Raw genomic sequence first — 20,080 nt, 5'->3', positions numbered from 1 at the left:
CCAAATATTCCAAAGGCATCTTTCATTGGCTATTAGCCAAAGCAATTCTTGAGAAATTGGAAAGACCTAATGAATTTTGTGTAATGTCTCAAACAATTAGTCCAGTAAAATAAACATATGTCAACAGTTTATTCGAGGATAGTATTTAAAAATGCTCGTAAGTAATCTCGGACATTTATTTAAATATTACACTGAGTATTTGGTAGAAATGAAATATTATGATTTAATGTCTTATCAGCATTTTTGAGCTATGTCTGTATTAGGAAGCATTTGTCATTATTATCAGAATGATAGTGATGGTGCTTGGTACTCTTGTCCCATTAACAAATCGCTGGATTGGTCCATTATGCCGTCATCGTCAGTCGACTAGTAATGATAATACATTCATATATAAAATCTATACAATTAAAAATAAATAAATGGGCATATTGAACTGCAACTTATATTCATGATTTACTAATTCTCGGTTCGTCCGTCCATCCGTTCACAAGGCACAATATTATGAATATCACTTGGTATTTGGTCGTTGAGACTCATAGTCTCAAAACTGTCATTACCAAGTAATCGTAGCGGTGAGCTATTACAAAAATTAGAAAATAGTTTTTATACCCTCCACCATAGGATGGGGGTATATTAACTTTGTCATTCCGTTTGTAACACATCGAAATATTGCTCTAAGACCCCATAAGGTATATATATTCTGGGTTGTGGTGAAATTCTGAGTCGATCTACGCATGTCCGTCCGTCCGTCTTTTGAAATCACGCTAACTTCCGAACGAAACAAGCTATCGACTTGAAACTTGGCACAAGTAGTTGTTATTGATGTAGGTCGGATGGTATTGCAAATGGGCCATATCGGTCCACTTTTACGTATAGCTCCCATATAAAGGGACCCTCAGATTTGGCTTGAGGAGCCTCTAACATAAGCATCTTTCATCCGATCTTGCTGAAATTTGGTACATGGTGTTGGTATATGGTCTCTAACTACTATGCAAAAATTGGTCCACATCGGTCTATAATTATATATAGCCCCCATATAAACCGATCCCCAGATTTGGCTTGCGGAGCCTCAAAGGGAAGCAAATTTCATCCGATCCGGCTGAAATTTGATACATGGTGTTGGTATTTAGTCTCTAACAACCATGCAAAAAGTGGTCCACATCGGTCCATAATTATATATAGCCCCCCATATAAAACGATCCCCAGATTTGGCTTGCGGAGCCTCAAAGAGAAGCAAATTTCATCCGATCCGGCTGAAATTTTGTACATGGTGTTGGTATATGGTCTCTAACAACCATGCACAAATTGGTCCACATCGGTCCATAATTATATATAGCCCCCATATAAACCGATCCCCAGATTTGGCTTGCGGAGCCTCAAAGGGAAGCAAATTTCATCCGATCCGGCTGAAATTTGGTACATGGTGTTGGTATATGGTCTCTAACAACCATGCAAAAATTGGTCCACATCGGTCCATAATTATATATAGCCCCCCATATAAAACGATCCCCAGATTTGGCTTGCGGAGCCTCAAAGGGAAGCAAATTTCATCCGATCCGGCTGAAATTTTGTACAAGGTGTTGGTATATGGTCTCTAACAACCATGCAAAAATTGGTCCACATCGGTCCATAATTATATATAGCCCCCATATAAACCGTTCTCCAGATTTGACCTCCGGAGCGTCTTGGAGGAGCAAAATTCTTCCGATCCGGTTCAAATGTGGAACGTGGTGTTAGTATGTGGCCGCTGACAACTATACCAAAATTGGTCCTTATCGGTCTATAGTTATATATAGCCGATCTCCAATCACACAAAAATTGGTCCATATCGGTTCATAATCATGGTTGCCACTCGAGCCAAAAATAATCTACCAAAATTTTATTTCTATATAAAATTTTCTCAAAATTTTATTTCTATATAAAATTTTGTTAAAATTTTATTTCTATAGAAAATTTTTGTTAAAATTTTATTTCTATAGAAAATTTTGTCAAAATTTTATTTCTATAGAAAATTTTGTTAAAATTTTATTTCTGTAGACAATTTTGTCAAAATTTTATTTCTAAAGAAAATTTTGTCAAAATTTTATTTCTATAAAAAATTTTTTAAAAATTTTATTTCTATAGTAAATTTTGTTAAAATTTTATTTCTATATAAAATTTTGTTAAAATTTTACTTCTATAGAAAATTTTTGTTAAAATTTTATTTCTATAAAAAATTTTGTCAAAATTTTATTTCTATAGAAAATTTTTGTCAAACTGAATTATATACGTATTTGATCGATCTTTTTTGATTTAATATATACCACGTATGGATTTACATACAATTTAGAAGATGGTGTTACGAGGTTTTTGAGATACCTTGCCATCGGCAAGCGTTACCGCAACTTTAGTAATTCGATTGTGGATGGCAGTGTTTAGAAGATGTTTCTACGCAATCCATGGTGGAGGGTACATAAGCTTCGGCCTGGCCGAACTTACGGCCGTATATACTTGTTTTTTTCTGGTTTGTAAGGGTTTTTGGTAATCAGTTTTTCACCTCAATTAATATCAAGGTTTTGTAATTACAGTAGTTTTCGCTTATAGTCCACACCCATAGTTGCACAACTTTTTTACGAGTATGTGAAAATCGACAGTTATGCAAATTCTTTTATATGCCACTTTGGTATATACCTGTTTTCACACATTTCCAGGAATAGAAAAAATAAGAAAAAGAAAACTTATTTTTTATTAAAAGATATTTATATCAATGAGATACATTTTCATGTAAGCAAAATTACTTCAAGTATAATATATACATATCTAGTTAAACCCCAATTCAGACGCTTTTTGCATGATGTCGCCAACATTTTATTTTAATGTGGACTATTTCTTAAATAGTCCATATGGATTATCAGCACAATAAAAATTGAATATATGCAAAGTCGGCCTATAAGTAAAATGGATTATTCAGCAAACTATATGTGTGAATCACGAATCATTCTTCTAGTACCATTATGACATAAATTATAATGGTACTAGAAGAATGATTCGTGGACTATATGTGAAAATCTCCTATATGTGCGATGGACTATAAGCGAAAACCACTGTACCGCTAATCAGGCGGTATTGATAACATTGCGCGCTTTCAATAAGTTCGTGAATAAATTTAAAATTTCCATATAGCTTTGTTGAGAACCCATTCTAATATACAAACATGCGTTCATCTCAAAAGGATTATCTGATGAGCTTTGCCATAAGAACTAAAAAAACACAGAAATATGAAATCAATATGTGTCATATTTAGAAACACGTGCAAATGGAAATATGTCAACAAATACGCACGTTAGTTTTAAGGAGAGAAAATTTAAATAAAATACCTCGACCACATGTTGAGTATTTTTTCCCATACTTTGCAATCCTAAATGAAAATGCTTTTTATAAATTAGTTTTTGCTTCAGTGATATAGCCTAAGGCAACATTTTATTGATTTCTAGAAAAAATTGGGGGAAAAGTTTCTATTTTGTTTGAGGTCGACTAACTACAGTGCAAAAGTTAATAAGAAAATTTTGTTTTTTAATTTGGTGCTTGGAAGAAAACAGAGAGAGAGAGAGAGAAAAAGTCGATTGACCAGGTATTGTACATAAAGACCTTTAAGTCTGCAACAACAAGGCCACGCCAGCCAAAGTCCATTTTCCAGGTTTATCTTTGGTTTTCAAATTAAAGGTCCACACATAGGTTGGTCCTCGGGTGCGAGTCTTGTAGACGGGGCATTCATACATATTACGCAAATCTTGTTTGTCTTGAGTAATGGCCTGAAATCAAATGAAATTTTCTATTAGTTATGATGATTTTTTTCTTAGAATTTGTGTATTTGAAATGAAAAATAGTTTGACGACGCCAGCATAAATAAATAAAAAATTGGTTGTCAAAAGGCGCCAGTCAGATGATCCATTCTTGGATGTTTATTTTGGGACAATGAGATGAATGAATAAGAAAATTTTGCATTGTATATAAGTTTCTGGCATAAATACATTCCAAATGTGAGGTATTGATTATTTGAATTTCTATACAATGGTCGTGTTTTATTTTGCTTTGAAAATTTCCAACATTTTGTAAAATCAATAATAGACAATGACACTGATACTGATACTTTACCCTTATATTAATAACCGGTAATGGGGGATAGAGTTCCTTAAGTCGTGACTCCATAATTATACCCTGTTGTATATCCCATCTGGCGCCTTCCATGAATATACCATGAACGTAGGCGCCTTCTCTTGGTGCGGTTCTATACAAAACGAAATAAAAAAATAAAATGTCTATTAATAGCTTATGGAGGGAAAATCAAATAAATCAAAGATTGTAGTGAGCAAAAAATCACATCACATCATTAATTAACTAAGAGCAAATTTCAATTACTTAATAATATTCAGTAAATGCTATTTCTGATGATCCACAGTGGTTTGGTTTGGAAATTGTAATCAGAATTAAACAAAACCGACATTTTCAAATTTCAATCCGGAAGTAGAATCGTAGATTTTTTTTTTTAATTTTTACAAAAAGTCGTTAATTGACTGTTCATATATATCTTTCATATAAAGATATATGAACAATTCTCATACATAACACACATCTTTTTCGGGGAAGAGTTCTTAAATTTTAACAAATATACAAATTTATGACATATTCATATATTATTTTATGTATGTAAGTGCGAAGTTTAAATCTAAATGTCCAAATCAAAATCTTGCGATTATCACAGCATGGAATTTAAACTTCTGTTTTGTACAAAACATAAAATTATTGTAAAAGATTGATTTACAATAATGTTAAGACTAACCCAGCAAAAACAAGTATATACGGCCGCAAGTTCGGCCAGGCCGAATCTTATGTACCCACCACCATGGATTGCGTAGAAACTTCTACGAAAGACTGTCATCCACAATCGAATTACTTGGGTTGTGGTATCTTAAAACTTCTTATTCCTGCATGGTTGTTGGATACCATATACTAACATCACGTACCAAATTTCAACCGAATGGGAAGTATTTTGCTCTTCCAAGGGGCTCTGGAGGTCAAATCTGGGGATCGGTTTATATGGGGGCTATATATAATTATGAGCCGATGTGGACCAATTTTTGCATGGTTGTTAGAGACCATATACTAACATCACGTACCAAATTTCAGCCATATCGGATGAAATTTGCTTCTCTTAGAGGCCTCGCAAGCCAAATCGGGGGATCGGTTTATATGGGGGCTATATATAATTATGGACCGATGTGGACCAATTTTTGCATGGTTGTTCGAGACCATATACTAACACCATGTACCAAATTTGAGCCGGATCGGATGAAATTTGCTTCTCTTAGAGGCCTCGCAAGCCAAATCGGGGGATCGGTTTATATGGGGGCTATATATAATTATGGACCGATGTGGACCAATTTTTGCATGGTTGTTAGAGACCATATACTGACACTATGTACCAAATTTCAGCCGGATCGGATGAAATTTGCTTCTCTTAGGGGCCTCGCAAGCCAAATCGGGGGATCGGTTTATATGGGGGCTATATATAATTATGGACCGATGTGGACCAATTTTTGCATGGTTGTTAGAGACCATATACTAACACCATGTACCAAATTTCAGCCGGATCGGATGAAATTTGCTTCTCTTAGGGGCCTCGCAAGCCAAATCGGGGGATCGGTTTATATGGGGGCTATATATAATTATGGACCGATGTGGACCAATTTTTGCATGGTTGTTAGAAACCATATACTAACACCATGTACCAAATTTCAGCCGGATCGGATGAAATTTGCTTCTCTTAGAGGCCTCGCAAGCCAAATTTTGGGGTCCGTTTATATGGGGGCTATACGTAAAAGTGGACCGATATGGCCCATTTGCAATACCATCCGACCTACATCAATAACAACTACTTGTGCCAAGTTTCAAGTCGATAGCTTGTTTCGTTCGGAAGTTAGCGTGATTTCAACAGACGGACGGACGGACGGACGGACGGACGGACGGACGGACGGACGGACATGCTCAGATCGACTCAGAATTTCACCACGACCCAGAATATATATACTTTATGGGGTCTTAGAGCAATATTTCGATGTGTTACAAACGGAATGACAAAGTTAATATACCCCCCATCCTATGGTGGTGGGTATAAAAAGCGTCGCCAAAAAAGTAATGAAAATGTTCTTTTTCGATCCGGAAGTGGTGCAAAATTGACACAGAAGCGATGAATTTAACATGGGCTTGTCATAGGACGGAAGTCCTCCATTTCAACAGCCGTTGCACTGAATTTGCATCACTTCTTTAGGTGTGATCCGAATTCAATGTTTTGGATGTAAATTAAAAAATACTGTAATATTTTGTCAAATAAATACATTTTATTATTTTTTATAATTTTTAATGGATTCTAACGCTTGTCGGAAACGTTTGACCTTAAATATTTTCAAAAATTCACACTTTTTTCAGATTGTATTTAGAATTTTTTTGACAAAATTTAAATGATTTGTACCATTTTATGAATTCTTACTCTGTTTTTAACCTATTTGAAACAAAACAAGTTAACATTACCCATTAAAAGTATGAAAAAAAACAAGTTATAAAAAATTGAATTAAAAGAACTTCGTAGATAGTTAAAATAAAGAACATCATTGGGAGTGCATCTTCTGGAAGTGCTTTTAAATTTGTGCCTTTAGAAGAACTTACAAATTTTTTTGCTGGGAATCTATTAAGTTAAGGTAATTTTATTTAATGAGAATATAATTTTGTTTATGAAATTAACTTCATCCTAAATAGGCCATTTTCACGGTTACTTTTCTTTAATAATTCATTTCACCGAAAATAAACATTTTCAATTTTTCCATTGAATCATTCCCCATCAAGATATAATAAAATTTGCAGCAAAAAGATATAATTTTATACTGTTTTTGCAGATTTAGTTTTGATTTTAGCGGCTAAACTCGAACTTAATACCCACCTTTAATGTCAATTGTCTAATTAAGTGAATAATTCCTCAGTTTTTTTCTTTGATCTTGTATAAGTTTCAATCTTCACAGTTCTACTCAAAATTTTAACCTAGATCCAAATACTTGGACTTTAATTCAAAGCTATTCGGGTTTTTTTTGTAATATTAGATTAAGATTTTCTATTAAATTGATTAAGATTTTCTAATAAATTTCTCAATTAATTATTGCTTTCACTGTACAAATGCATAAAAAATCACAGAAGTTACCAATGGGGAAATGCGACTTTCTGTCGTCAAAAAAAAAAAAAAAAAACACCGACGGCGACAATAATTGTTCGACGCCAGACGCTGACGTCGTGATTTGGAAGTCTTCCGTTCAATACGATTTTAACTCGAGACACTAAATGATTTATGGTGCCAATGCGCCAAATTAATGACGCTCTCTCTCTCCTCTGAAGATAACATCAAAAATGTCGCCGTTTAAGCAAAACGACGCCGCAGATCTTGTTTAAATTTAAATGAATTTCGCTAGGAGTTTGATTATTTCTTATTAAAATAGAATAATATTGTGTTGTATTTTAATTGTTGCTATTTCAGTTCCCGCTAATTGTTTATTAATTAATAATGTTTTGTCATTCTCTTGTTTTGTTTTTGTTTGCAAGTTATGCATTTCTGAGAATCGATACGAGAATCTGGGTTTATTCTATGGGCCATAATGAATATTAAAAGACAAATACAAATTCTAATTTTTTATATAATTTTTGAGAAAATATTTTTTTGGAAGTTCTGAAACAGCAACTAATTGTAAATTGAATATCGGAAATAAGATTTATGTAAATATTTGTCATAATAGTATACCTTAGCCAATCTTGAAGCGAACAGGTTGTCCCCTATCCATAGATTTTGACATTCGTTAAAATCAATGAAAGCCAAAGAAGCGATAATCTGATGTAAATATAGTACAATGATAGCAAACTGAAATTGCAGTCAAATTCAGTTTGCTATTATTTCGTCAGACAGTTGATATATTTAATTTCATTTTATTGGAATTCAAGCGTGATAGTGTGATTGCTTTATATTTGGCTGGAATCACGAGTGGCTATCAACTTTTTGGCATCGCGTCCAAAAAGTTGACCAAAAAAACGGTACAACACTAGAAATTATCCGAAAAGTGAGGTCCAGGTTTGATTGAAATCCATGTTGCAGTGGTATAAAATTTGCTTGCGAGAACGGATGCTACACATATTTAAAAATGAGCTAGAACTGAAGTCACTGAAGCTTCAAAAAGTGCAAGATCTTAACATACCGATGCACAAAAAGCTTAGACTGAAGGTTAGAGCCAAGGAGTCAGTTAGCGAATTTGGTTTTCTCCCATGAGAAGCCATTGCAAATTATGCAGTTTGTAGACAAACAAACAAACAGATCGGCTTTATTTGCCTCTAGCAATGCCTTTGTACACCTTTCGAAAAAATCTAAACTGATTCTAAAATTATTTTAAATAAAATAAATAATATATAGTGTTTTACTGTGCTATATTACATATCAGCCATCCTGTATAAATATACGGTTGATCAATTCCTGAACATCGCTTTATAGTTGAAAAAAAAATAAATAAAATTTATTCAAAATTAAAAATAATTCAATTAAGTGTAAATGAGGGAAAATAAACAAATCAAACTCTTTCAATGATGATGATCGTCACCACCACATCCATTCTCACCCCATCGCACATGATTGATCGACCCTAAACGATAACGATAAATGATGGTAGAACTAACAAAATGCTAATAAAGACAAAAATATTTCTCTGAAAGGCCAAATAAAATGTCAATTAAATAAAGAACGAAATACCACCATGCATTGATCTATCCAGGCGTGGTGGCAAGCAGACGGACGGACACAGAAATTCTTTGTACTGGGAAAGTGTTTGATTCTACACAACTCTTGATAAATGTCGGGTTTGTAGTTCATTTACCATTCAGTCTCCTGATTGATCACTGATTTGATATTGATGTTGGCGATTGTATATTGATACTCACGTGAAATCTTCTTTTTGTTTTTTGGTCACATCACACACCAGACACATTTTGTCCAATGGCAATTCATTCTTCCGGGCCGTACTTTGCATAATTGCCGTAAGCAATGATTGTGGATTGAAGAAACCGGCAAGCCAAACCACAGAGGGTAGCTACGTGACAAATGTCAAAAAGAAAGAAGAAGAAGAAAGAAAATCATTGAGATGTTGAAATCACATTAGGTTCCCAATATTAAGAAATCTTCCAATATTTTCGATATCAGTCATTTTCGAGATTTCAAATCATCAAAATTATAGTTCAAATCTTCACTATTATAACCAACTTTTCGCGAAGGCCGAAATCTTTATACGCCTAGAGAAGGAATATGATCACCTTAAACATGTTTGCAGACCATAATGTTATTTTTGGACGGGGAACATGTAACATTTGTCTGTCGCAACCATGTTACTTTCTCGAAAATTGTGTATCTTACTTCGACAAGCATTTTTATTTTTGCGACAAAAACGTTCCATGTTCCTAACAGTAGGACACTCTTGATTTTTGCTTTGGGAGACATTCTAACCGAGCTCTTCTTCTCGAAGAGAAGAATCAACTCTTCAATCAACGCATTGAGTAATAGCTTCACCTTTACTCTTCTAAGATTTGATTAGTGTTGAAGTCATATTGAAATCCTTAGAAATACGTTAGTATTCCAACGATTTCTCATACTCTCTTTACTCACCACAAAATCCGTGGACCAGGTTTCCAACTCACGTAAACGCAAACATAGATCGATAAACCAATTATTCAAACCCAATAGCGAAGGATAAGCGCGTGATGTCCATGCTGGTGGAACCTGATCCAAGAACAAAGCATTCTCCAACACCTCCATATCAGGAGTTGTGGTCAGTTCACCCTTTAAGCCCAAATCCAATTCTCTTAAACTCCTTTTCATTTCACTGGTCAAAAAGTTCATACGTTCACATTCCTGGAAAGCCACAATTACATATGGAGTCCTTTCCTCCACTTTATTCATAATCTCAACCATATTGAATTCCTCTGGCAGTTTCTCAATGATTTCATCGACAATTTGTTTAACTTTATCCTCACGGGTTACAGTGGCACCCCCACCGGCACCAGCGTCACGTGGTTGCATTTCAAATACAGTACGGAAAATATTCTCGGCTCTAGTTGTAAGAAAACCAATTTCCGCATTTGGATGTAAACCATACAGATATGGAGATTCTGCGGGCATATTTTCTTCAATATAATTGTGATAGCCCTGATAATCAGTATTGGGTGGAGCTGGGAAACCAGGAGCCAAAAATAATTCACCATCCACCAAGTCGGGTTGCATATACTCTTCCAAATACATTATGCATAGTTTACGATCCCAATCGTCGGTGATATGACCACCATACATAATTTCTCCAAACAAATAACGCAAATCCTCCCATGGCACCTTGGCATTAGCTTCCAGATAATTGTATAAAACCGATACACTAATATTCAAATCGCCCACATTGAAGGGATAGACTTTATTCCAACCCTGAGGTCCAAATTTACGACGTTCTGCAACCACAGCATGGAAGTAGCATAGGGAAAAGAGGATGGCCTTGAACTCTGCTTCTTTTCCGGACATCTCCAGGGTTTCTTGGGTGAAATTATCCAGGGCTTTATGGAGATTTGCCAACATACCGGTAGGAGGTTCATTGGTTATTTTAATCGACGATTCCAAAATACCCTAATTAGGGGGAAAACAATTGTTTAAATATTGCTATGCCAATCGAATATAACCATATACCTGTGGTATTATATGGGCCGATGGAGTAGAAGCTGGTTCTGCACTAAGGAACATGCGATAGTTTTCATGTGAACCTTCTGCATAAAATTCCAATTTCTTTTCTAAAGCTGGTAACCATTTACGTACCAAATGAATATTTTGCAATACCACCCAATGTCCGTTTTTCGCCGCTGTATCCATAGCTGCTTCGGCAATAGATTCCTGACCTTGACCCAAGGACACATTATGGAAGTTACCCAAGTCCATGGTGAAACCCAGCTGTTTGCCCAAAGCCTCAACATCTTTGAGAGGATTAACACCGGGCGAAAGTATGAAGAATATGGGAGTCGAAGGTGAAGCTTCCTCATACGATTTAGCAAATTCCATTGCACGACTTTCCACATATTTGGTACCAAGTTTTTCCTCAATAAAATCTCTAAAAGAAGACAAAATATTAATAGAAATAAATACGCTTGAAATCTTATCTACACTCACGCCAACGCATATGTCATACGATCCGGCCTCAAAGCCCTTATCATACACAGTCTTTGCAGAGCAGTTTTATTTTTCCATTCCTGAGGGAATTTTTCTTTCTCCGGCAATTCTGATTCCACTAGTTTTTTCCACCTCTTAGATGAGGTCTCTATATCACGATCCAAATTACGAAACTCATCCTTGGACGATAGACTGCATATTCCGCCCCACGATTGATTAGAGAGAAAATCCACGGGACTGGTTACATGAGGTTTAATCGGGAAACGGAGTAAAAAGTCTAGTTCCGCAGATGTGATTTCTTCATTCATCAAAAGGATCTAAACAAAAAGATGTTAGTATTAAAAAAATCTCCTGAGATCATTGGAAAACACCTGGAATGTCATCTGGGAGGCGAAAATTAATTTGTCACATTCAAATAGACCTCGAGAAGTATATTGAAAAACGGAATATGTTATACAATCGATAAGATTGGCAACACGTAAATCTAGAGTTTCGCCTGGTTCTGCTTTGGCAATAGCTTTCTGGAAGACCACGCTGAAAGCCTTAAAAGGGAAACTTTTGAATATAGTATATCAGAAAGATTTTTAGTGAGTTTTTACCTTAAGTGAAAATTGATAAATTGGATTGATGGTGTTAAGTTCGTTCAAGATGAAATAGAGCAAACTTGCTCTAGCTGCAGCCGGGCGATAATATTCTCGAGCTTTGTCAATCTCTTTCGATGTTATTTTTGCTTCTGCAACCTGTGAATATATAATGGAAGAACAGATATGTTTATTGACATGTTTATTAAATCGAAGTAAAAAAAGTGGTTTTTAATCGGCTATTGCATATATCTTTTCCGATTCAAAATTAGTTGGTTGTTATGTGACTACAAAGTCATAGAGTTGATGTCTGCTGAGTCTTAGAGTTAATACTGAAACACTTGATTTTTTTTTTCATTTTTCCAAGTATGCTCATATTCGACCCGAGTTATTACCCTGCTGAACCAGGGTGAAGATTCGAATAAGCTGATGCTGGCCAGAGATGGTCTGTATCAAACTCTTTTAGGTTTGCAACTGTCGCAAAGTTGTAAACGTCGTAAACGTCACATACGCGTCGTAAATGTAGAAAAAGTAACAAAAGTCGCAAACTGAAAATACTTTAGTCGCGTCAGCTAGGCAGCGAATTCGATGATATCCAAGACGATGGTATGTGCGAAGAAGTTTCAATTCTTAGGAATGTTCACAATTTTCGGTTTTAGTCCCCACATTTTCCCTATTGCCTTTTGCACGAGTTCAGGGTAACCGTGGATTTTCTCGTCCTTTCTTAACTTTAAGTTCAGTCTCCTGTCCAATATAACCCCAAGGTATTTTGCACACTCACCAACGGGAATTTCGATACCACCTAAGAAAATAGGCTTGATCATGGGAAAACTTTCACAAATTTCGGCAGAAACTCACAGCGAATGCTGTCAAACTAAATTAAAAAATGTTCAGGATTTCTTCTATTCAAAATTTGGTTTTCTACAGCAGGTTTACGACTTTTGCGACATACGTATTATACGTCGCAAATGTATGTCGCAAAAGTCACAGTTTGTGACAGGCCAACCCTGATGCTGGCTTACTCGAACCTTTCTCTGAGCGGTTACCAAGCCACTGGAGGCAATACTCCTCTCGGCTCCGAGTAGCCATCTATCAACAAGATTTCCGCAAACCAACAGCTTTACATTTAACAGTCACGATATGAACCATCCTAATCTGTATTGTAGGATGGCAGTTGAATTTCAAAGGTATTCAAATCAGTCAGCCAAGCCAACGTCTAAGAGAACATAGCCAAAACGTCGCTACTGGTAGGAATTTGTGTAAAACAACGACTTTGCATATAATGGTTAAGATGTCAATCCTCCCAAGCTGTGTCATATCACAACAATCGTCGGTACTGGCGTCTGAGAATTTAGATATAAAAAAGTAGTTTTTTTTTTTGCAACCATTAAAATAATTTAAGCAATATTGAACTTGCGCCACTTAAATGCAACCATTAGACCTATGGGCACTAGAATGGATTCAGACAGTTCCAAAAAGTTTTCAGCGGTGGATTATCCCTTCTCATGTTGGGGTCATTTCTAAATGTTTCACAGCTTTTCTAAGTAGTTTCACCGCAATGTGAAACGCCGTTCGGACTTTGCTTTAAAAAGGAGGTTTCTTGTCATTGAGCTAAACATAAAATCGAGCAGCACTCAGTGATAGGAGAGAGGTTCACCTCTGTGGTATCACAACGGACTCCAAGTGAGTCTGAAAGAGCTGGCTATCACAGTATCTAACCTAACCTTCACAGGAAAAGGCTTCAGACAGGTCTGATCTCTTATGGGGATGCTTTCACAGGGAAGTGTCGACGCTTATATTATTCATTCCATTCTGCGAAATGCTTACAGACATGACAAAAGTCTCACTTCGAGGAATATGTGAATTTTTAGTTTATCGATATTGAACGAAATGATACAGCACTCAGTGATAAGAGAGAGGTTCACCTCTGTGGTATCACAACGGACTCCAAGTGAGTCTGAAAGAGCTGGCTGTCACAGTATCTAACCTAACCTTCACAAGAAAAGGCTTCAGACAGGTCTGATCTCTTATGGGGATGCTTTCACAGGGAAGCATCCCCATAATTATTACATTATTCATTCCATTCTGCGAAATGCTTACAGACATGACAAAAGTCTCACTTCGAGGAATATGTGAATATTTAGTTTATCGATATTGAACGAAATGATATACTTAAACTTTTGTTTCAAATTGTTCTCTTCTTACTCTTACCTTTTCTTCAATTTCTGATGCAGTACTCTTGGTGGTCTCCAAATTTTCGACTAAAGCGGTATCACCCAAAATATTCTCACCGGCCGACGAGAGTCTCGATAGCAGATCATCTTCCAATTTCTTTAACATAATTTTGAAATCATTTTGCTGTTTTGTTAATTCAGCTTTTAGGTCTTCCAAATCAGGTCTCTCAGCCTTTACAACTTCGGCCAACAATTGATCTTCCAAACCATCTCGGGTAACAGTGAAGTTAATTAAAGTGGTTTGTGCTTGCATTTCAGGTTTATAGTGAGGATTAGCTAACTTCGTGTGTAATATTAAACGGAAATTGGAATTGTATTCGATTTCTTTGTCACCAATTTTTATGGCTCTATAGAAGTAGGAAATGTTTAAAAACTTTCTCATAAAATCCCAAATCGTGTACTTACTTCCCCTTTTTGATTAGATTACGACCCAGTAGAGAGTCCAACACTGGATCTAGATTTTCATCAATATTTTCTATAAGTACTGTTTGGCCCTTTGTTATGGCTGTTTCAATAATATCCAAATAGCTACGTTGACCCATACGTATAACCTGTAAGGGTTCTCCATATTTCTCTTTAATCCATTTCACACCTTGCAACTGGAAGATGAAATTATTAAACAGATTGTCTTCGCTTATTACTATAGACGAAATGTTTTTCGAACCTGGGGATCAATCATCAAAGGCCATCTCTCGGAATTCGATAAGATTGTAGCATTTTCTATACTCATTCGATCTGAAGGTAAACCTTCGTTGGTCCATACAGCCACAGTGGTATCATCTGTCAACAATGATAAGGGATCTAGATTTTCTGTGGTTGGTATCGGAGGATCTAGATTTTTCAAAAACGGCATCCACATTTTTTGCATTAAATCTATGCGGAATTGTTTTGTGAAACAACCCACATAAGATATGAACGCAGTGATCAGTAATATGTCGCCAGGTAATGTAATGCCCTGTTTTACAAAACTATGGAAATACGTATTAGCAAAAAAAAAATATTAATTTTTATTGTGGTCGACAAAATACAGAGTAATTTTAGAATTTTCACAAAATTCTTTTATCAAAATTTTCACAAACATATCAACATTTATGTATTTCAATGTTGTTATTATTGCAATACTGGCAATACCTTTAATTGTTTATTAGAAATATTATAAGGATCGTGTTCAATTTATTACAATTATTGATTTCTTTCAATTTAAGTTTTAGTGTAGCATCGACCTTATGTTGCCAACTTACTTGTTTACAGCTTCAGCCCAACGAACGTTCTCACTAGCTAAGCCACCAACCAAACGATTAGCTAAAGCTATGGTTGCTTGTGTAGCATCGGCTTCCTTTTGGCAACGCAATTTATCAGCAGTTGCCTTTTCGAAATCAGCTGTCAATTTTGACAATTGTTCCTCCAAACTCTAGAAAAGTGGATAAAGAATAATTTAAAAATGTAGGTATAATTTTGCAATTGGAATTTTAATCCAGAATAAACAATAGGGTATGCATTTTTACAAATAAAACAAGAGTTTGTTAATGTAGAATTGCTATTTATACAAAAACTAGCATGGGAACTTTATCTAACTTACCGCAACTTTCCTCTTAATACCAGCCAATTTTTCCTGGGCCGCAGCCAATTCCGCATTTGCAGCCGCCAAAGCTTTTCTCTTGGGCTCAACATCACAATAGACTTCATAGAAACGTATAATATTAATTACCCAAGCACAGAGACCAGCAGCTGCTCCCGATTTAGAACGCACAAATTCAGGTTCAAACTCAGGATCCTTTAAATACGGTTGAATGGCTTTTATAATTTCCGGATGTATGTTCTCTTTATCATAGGTGATCAAAGAATCGAGAAAGCCATCAACTTTGGCCATAGCTATTTTAGCTGCCTTCCACGAACGATCCTTGGGTAACTTTCCACCTGGAGCCAATAGAACCATAACAGCAGCTGTTACATTGGTCACAACTCCCGGTGGAGAGCCGAAAGATTTCAATTCAGTTAAATTGGCTTTATTTAGAGTATTCAAAGCCTCTTGGGCAGCTACCAAGGCAGGTTCAGCTTTCAGTAGATCTTCTTCGCAATCTTTTTGCTTTTTCGATACTTCATCAGCAATAATGGCCACTTTCATTTCTTCCTCATCGGCCAAAGCTTTCTCAGTTTGGACCTTTTCTGTCTCAATGCCCACAATTTCTATCAAAGCATCTGCAGCTTCATTTTTCTCTTTCAATTCCACCTCTTGGACGGCTAACTTCACTTTAAGGTCAGCTACTTGTACTGCGGTAGATCTTAGCTTTTCCAAACCATTCTCCAAGCGCACGATTTTACTTTGCAAATCCTCATGTTTTCCATTCAAAAGTTTCAAGTATAAACTGATTTGTTCCAAATAACTTTTTGGTGTGGTATAATTATAGCGTCTCTCATTCTGCAGATACACTTTGGAGGTGGCATTGACCGAGGTATGGACATAGGCCATAAATTTAGCCACTGAATCTCTGTGATGATCGGGTAAAACTTCATTTTTCGATAAGAAGTTCATGGCTACCGATATAAGGGCCTCTTGCGGCCATTCATGGAACCAATTGATTGAGGTGGCATTGATAATAGCGGGGAACTTCCTGGACCGAACCCTCAATGTGGAGCCAACGGGCGAGAAACACAAAACGACTTTCAATTGTTTGCGTACACGATCAATAAAGAATTTCCAACAATTTTCACGGGAATCTACCAGGCCTGCACCTTTGACCTCATTGCGGACACCTGCTATTATATTCTCGATTTCATCGTCGGGGAAAAGGTCTGGAATCTCGCCTGTTGAAAGCATATCATTGATCAGTACCAGGAAATCTTCGCTAGGTATCTGAGCATCGGTCATAAGGAACATAATGCCGACATTTTTCAAACCTGACTTCAGATACAGGCCAGAGAATTCGTTCTGCAAAGAGAAGGTTGATAGTGAAGGAGCTAACATCTTCCCTGAAATCTCTTACCTTAAGATCACTTATGCCATAGCCTTTCTTCAATTGAATCTGTACCACTTCCAAACTGGAAATGAAAGCGGCCAAACGGGCCAGTGACTGTTTGCCACTTCCGCCCACGCCCACTAACAAGGCACTGCCGCGTGGCGATTCTAATACGCGATTAATGCGACACACATGCATCATGGCATCCTCAAAGAGTACCAAATTCATGGCAGCCACAAGATCATTATATGAAGACATTGCCTCCTGAAGGAGTTTGTGAAGCTCAGTCCAAGCCACAATTGGCATGTACTTAGGTTCACCAATTCCTCCAGCGAAATGACAGTATATATTCGGTTTATCAAATATAACCGATTCGTCAATTTCTTCAAAGGATTTCTTCACAATGTCGTGCTGCATTTTTGTAAAGCTGTCAATGTCCTTCTCATCGGTAAGCTTATCGGCATAGACCCGTTGTGTCTCATGTTGCCACAGACGTATTAAATCTGTGGGCATTGGCAAACAATCTGCAGAGCTAAATAGTAGACCCTAGAAAAGTGGAAAAAAAAAACAATAAATGATATTGTCCTTAATGTAGTCCTTTTAGGGATGACAACAAAGTAGCTTTGAAATGGGTAATTTTGTAAAATTGTAAACTGTTGAGCCTTTATGGTTTAGCACAAAAAAGGTGGTTTAGCCTGAGAAATTACAATTATTATCGGGTGACCAAAAGAGTTTAAGTAGTCTGGGATGGCCTGGGAATTTAAATCAGCTGACTTCATGTGATTACTGAAAGCCGCATCCATATGTCAAATGACCCCAAATACGGTTGTATTTGTATTTGTGAACAAAATAATTGTTTCTGAACGGCCCATATTTGGCCCAGTGGTCTCAGTTCTAATGACGCATTTCAACTGATAGAATGTGGTTTCGCTTAAGTAAATAATATTTTCTTTGGGTCACCCATTATATCAGTCTTTAAATACCTAGACCTTTCGGCATGGCTCTCTTCGTAGAATCCTCGATATACATACCTGGAATACATTACTTATATCTCGTAAATTGAAAATGTAATGCGACTTGATGGCAGTCGGAAGGAACACCTGTGATGCCTTGTTATGCAAAGCCAAAGTGGCCGCAACAATATTGGGTGTGATTTTCATTACAATTGGATTGAATTTTTGCTCCGCATTGATAAAATGTTGTGACAGTATGGAGGAATACATCATAGTTATGGACTCTGTTCCCGGGAAACTAACAGCCAAAACACAAAAATGCCTTTGTAATCGGGGATTTATGGTAAAACTGCCAGCTGTTGGATTCATTGCGGCCACATATTGACAATTGTGTATATCCTTAAGGGTCAATTTGTTACGATCATACCAATGACCATAGTCCAAGTGTTGACGCATTAGTGTGTGCGGTTGTACCGTGCCATAGCAATCCACCTCGGGCATATTCATGTCATCAATAAAGTAGATCAAAGTTTTGTTACCCGGAGGGCCATAATTTCGACCTGCTTTCTTTTCCAAAGGTTTCTCCAGAATTTTTTGCAACATTTCCGAGGTGGTGTAGAAATTAAAAGGTATCGTGGCGACGGCATAGTTCTCCGATAGAGAAATCAACTTTTCATTTATAAGTACAGTTTTGCCACAACCAGCAGTGCCTACTAACATTACGGGATGTTTTTGATCCATTAATAGGTCCAAGAAGAAACGTATACGTATTGACTCCGAGGTATGGACGAGTACAGCCTGCAAAGGTAAATCACCATCCAATTCGAATTTTGGTATTTTCTCGGTCCAAGGAAGGAATTGCTTAGTTTCATTATCCAAATAATAGTCAAAAACGGTACCCCCTGCAATGGAATGGAAAATAAATCAAAAACATTCTAAATTTGGAGGGAATTCTATCTTACCTGTTGGGAATTTCACCGTTTTGAATTCGTTAACCCACCATTTACTGAATTCCACGCGATAGTCAATGGTTTGATCCTGGAACATAGCCGAGCCGAACGCCCAAATGCAGGCAAAAACGAAGTAAAGTTCGTGCCAATCTTTGGAACAGTCGGCTGGTGTGTTTGCCGGGGTCAAAAAGCACTCCAACAAATGACACAGCATTTGTATATGGGCCATTTCTGCGATGGGAGTGATTTTCTTAAAGCGTACCCTTATGGTCTCCAACGAAGCCGGTATGTATTTATCGAAAAGCATAACCAAATTTGATTTCTCCGAGGGTATCTTACGAGTTTCCACCCAGCTAGTTACATATCTGTGAATGAGGTAAACAAGAGACAATTTAGTAGTCCCATTAAGAACTATGCAACATTTAACTTACGGATTCCATCCTAAATCCTGGGGATTTATATACAATATACCCGCACGTGATACTGTTGCTGGAGTGGCTGTTCTCAGATTCGAAATCTCAAAGAGCAAACGCATCGAAGGCGTCAACGCAATGCGCTCATTGCTGGCCAAAGTCAAAACTTTGTTATCGTCCATTACGGTATTCAAACTCTCGATCCACATGGGATCTATGTCACCATCGAGCACAATCCACCTGGGTTGATCGCCCGTTATGTTTGCTTGATCTCTCATTATCACTGAGAACAGACCATCCTTCCATTCTCGGGTTGCCGGATTGATAATGCCAAAGAGCTCATCATTAGTAACTGCTTTGGGATTTAGATCATTAAAGATCGGTTTCCGTTTGATATTCTGGTAGGTGCGCAATAGGGTCTTCCATACTTGTGTCTTCCCTGTGCCAGCATTACCAACAATAAAAACGGAATGTCTTACTTCCAGCAGTTCTTCCAATTGCACAACTTTCAAGATGAATGTGTCTTCAGTTTGCAAAAGAAGGTCGGAGGCAGCCTGTTTGACGGTGCGCTCAAAATCTTGATCACGTTTCCGGGGAACATCTAAGGCCGGAAATAGATCACTGATTAGACCCATGAAGACAGGCATATCGTCGGTGACAATTTTGGGTATATTAAAATCGCGCAAGGCCCGCATAAGAACTTCCTCCTCGGGACGACCGGGATCACCACGCTGAAAT

General features: G+C 36.9%; 1 protein-coding gene across 2 annotated transcripts in view; it reads right to left on the bottom strand.

Annotated features, from left to right (window-relative positions):
• Positions 1-3,421: 3,421 nt before the first annotated feature.
• Dhc93AB (Dynein heavy chain at 93AB) overlaps positions 3,422-20,080 on the bottom strand; it is a 32,007-nt gene continuing 15,348 nt past the window's right edge. For both annotated transcript variants that reach the window (XM_075289112.1, XM_075289113.1), the window contains 17 exons: positions 19,361-20,073; positions 18,942-19,294; positions 18,058-18,881; positions 17,054-17,572; positions 15,649-16,998; positions 15,311-15,480; positions 14,734-15,037; positions 14,475-14,668; positions 14,047-14,416; positions 11,854-11,994; positions 11,626-11,796; positions 11,255-11,571; positions 10,781-11,195; positions 9,719-10,720; positions 9,001-9,149; positions 4,135-4,267; positions 3,422-3,791 (listed from right to left, as the gene is read on the bottom strand). In XM_075289112.1, the coding sequence (XP_075145227.1) occupies positions 3,630-3,791; positions 4,135-4,267; positions 9,001-9,149; positions 9,719-10,720; positions 10,781-11,195; positions 11,255-11,571; positions 11,626-11,796; positions 11,854-11,994; positions 14,047-14,416; positions 14,475-14,668; positions 14,734-15,037; positions 15,311-15,480; positions 15,649-16,998; positions 17,054-17,572; positions 18,058-18,881; positions 18,942-19,294; positions 19,361-20,073 (7,287 nt within the window). In that variant the 3' untranslated portion in view covers positions 3,422-3,629. The remainder of the gene's footprint in view (positions 3,792-4,134; positions 4,268-9,000; positions 9,150-9,718; positions 10,721-10,780; positions 11,196-11,254; positions 11,572-11,625; positions 11,797-11,853; positions 11,995-14,046; positions 14,417-14,474; positions 14,669-14,733; positions 15,038-15,310; positions 15,481-15,648; positions 16,999-17,053; positions 17,573-18,057; positions 18,882-18,941; positions 19,295-19,360; positions 20,074-20,080) is intronic.

The sequence above is a fragment of the Haematobia irritans genome, chromosome 1, assembly GCF_050003625.1.
Source record: "Haematobia irritans isolate KBUSLIRL chromosome 1, ASM5000362v1, whole genome shotgun sequence".
NCBI classification, from domain to species: Eukaryota; Metazoa; Arthropoda; class Insecta; order Diptera; family Muscidae; genus Haematobia; species Haematobia irritans.
The sequence above is the reverse complement of the archived record's forward strand: the minus strand, read 5'-3'. Positions and strand labels throughout refer to the sequence as shown.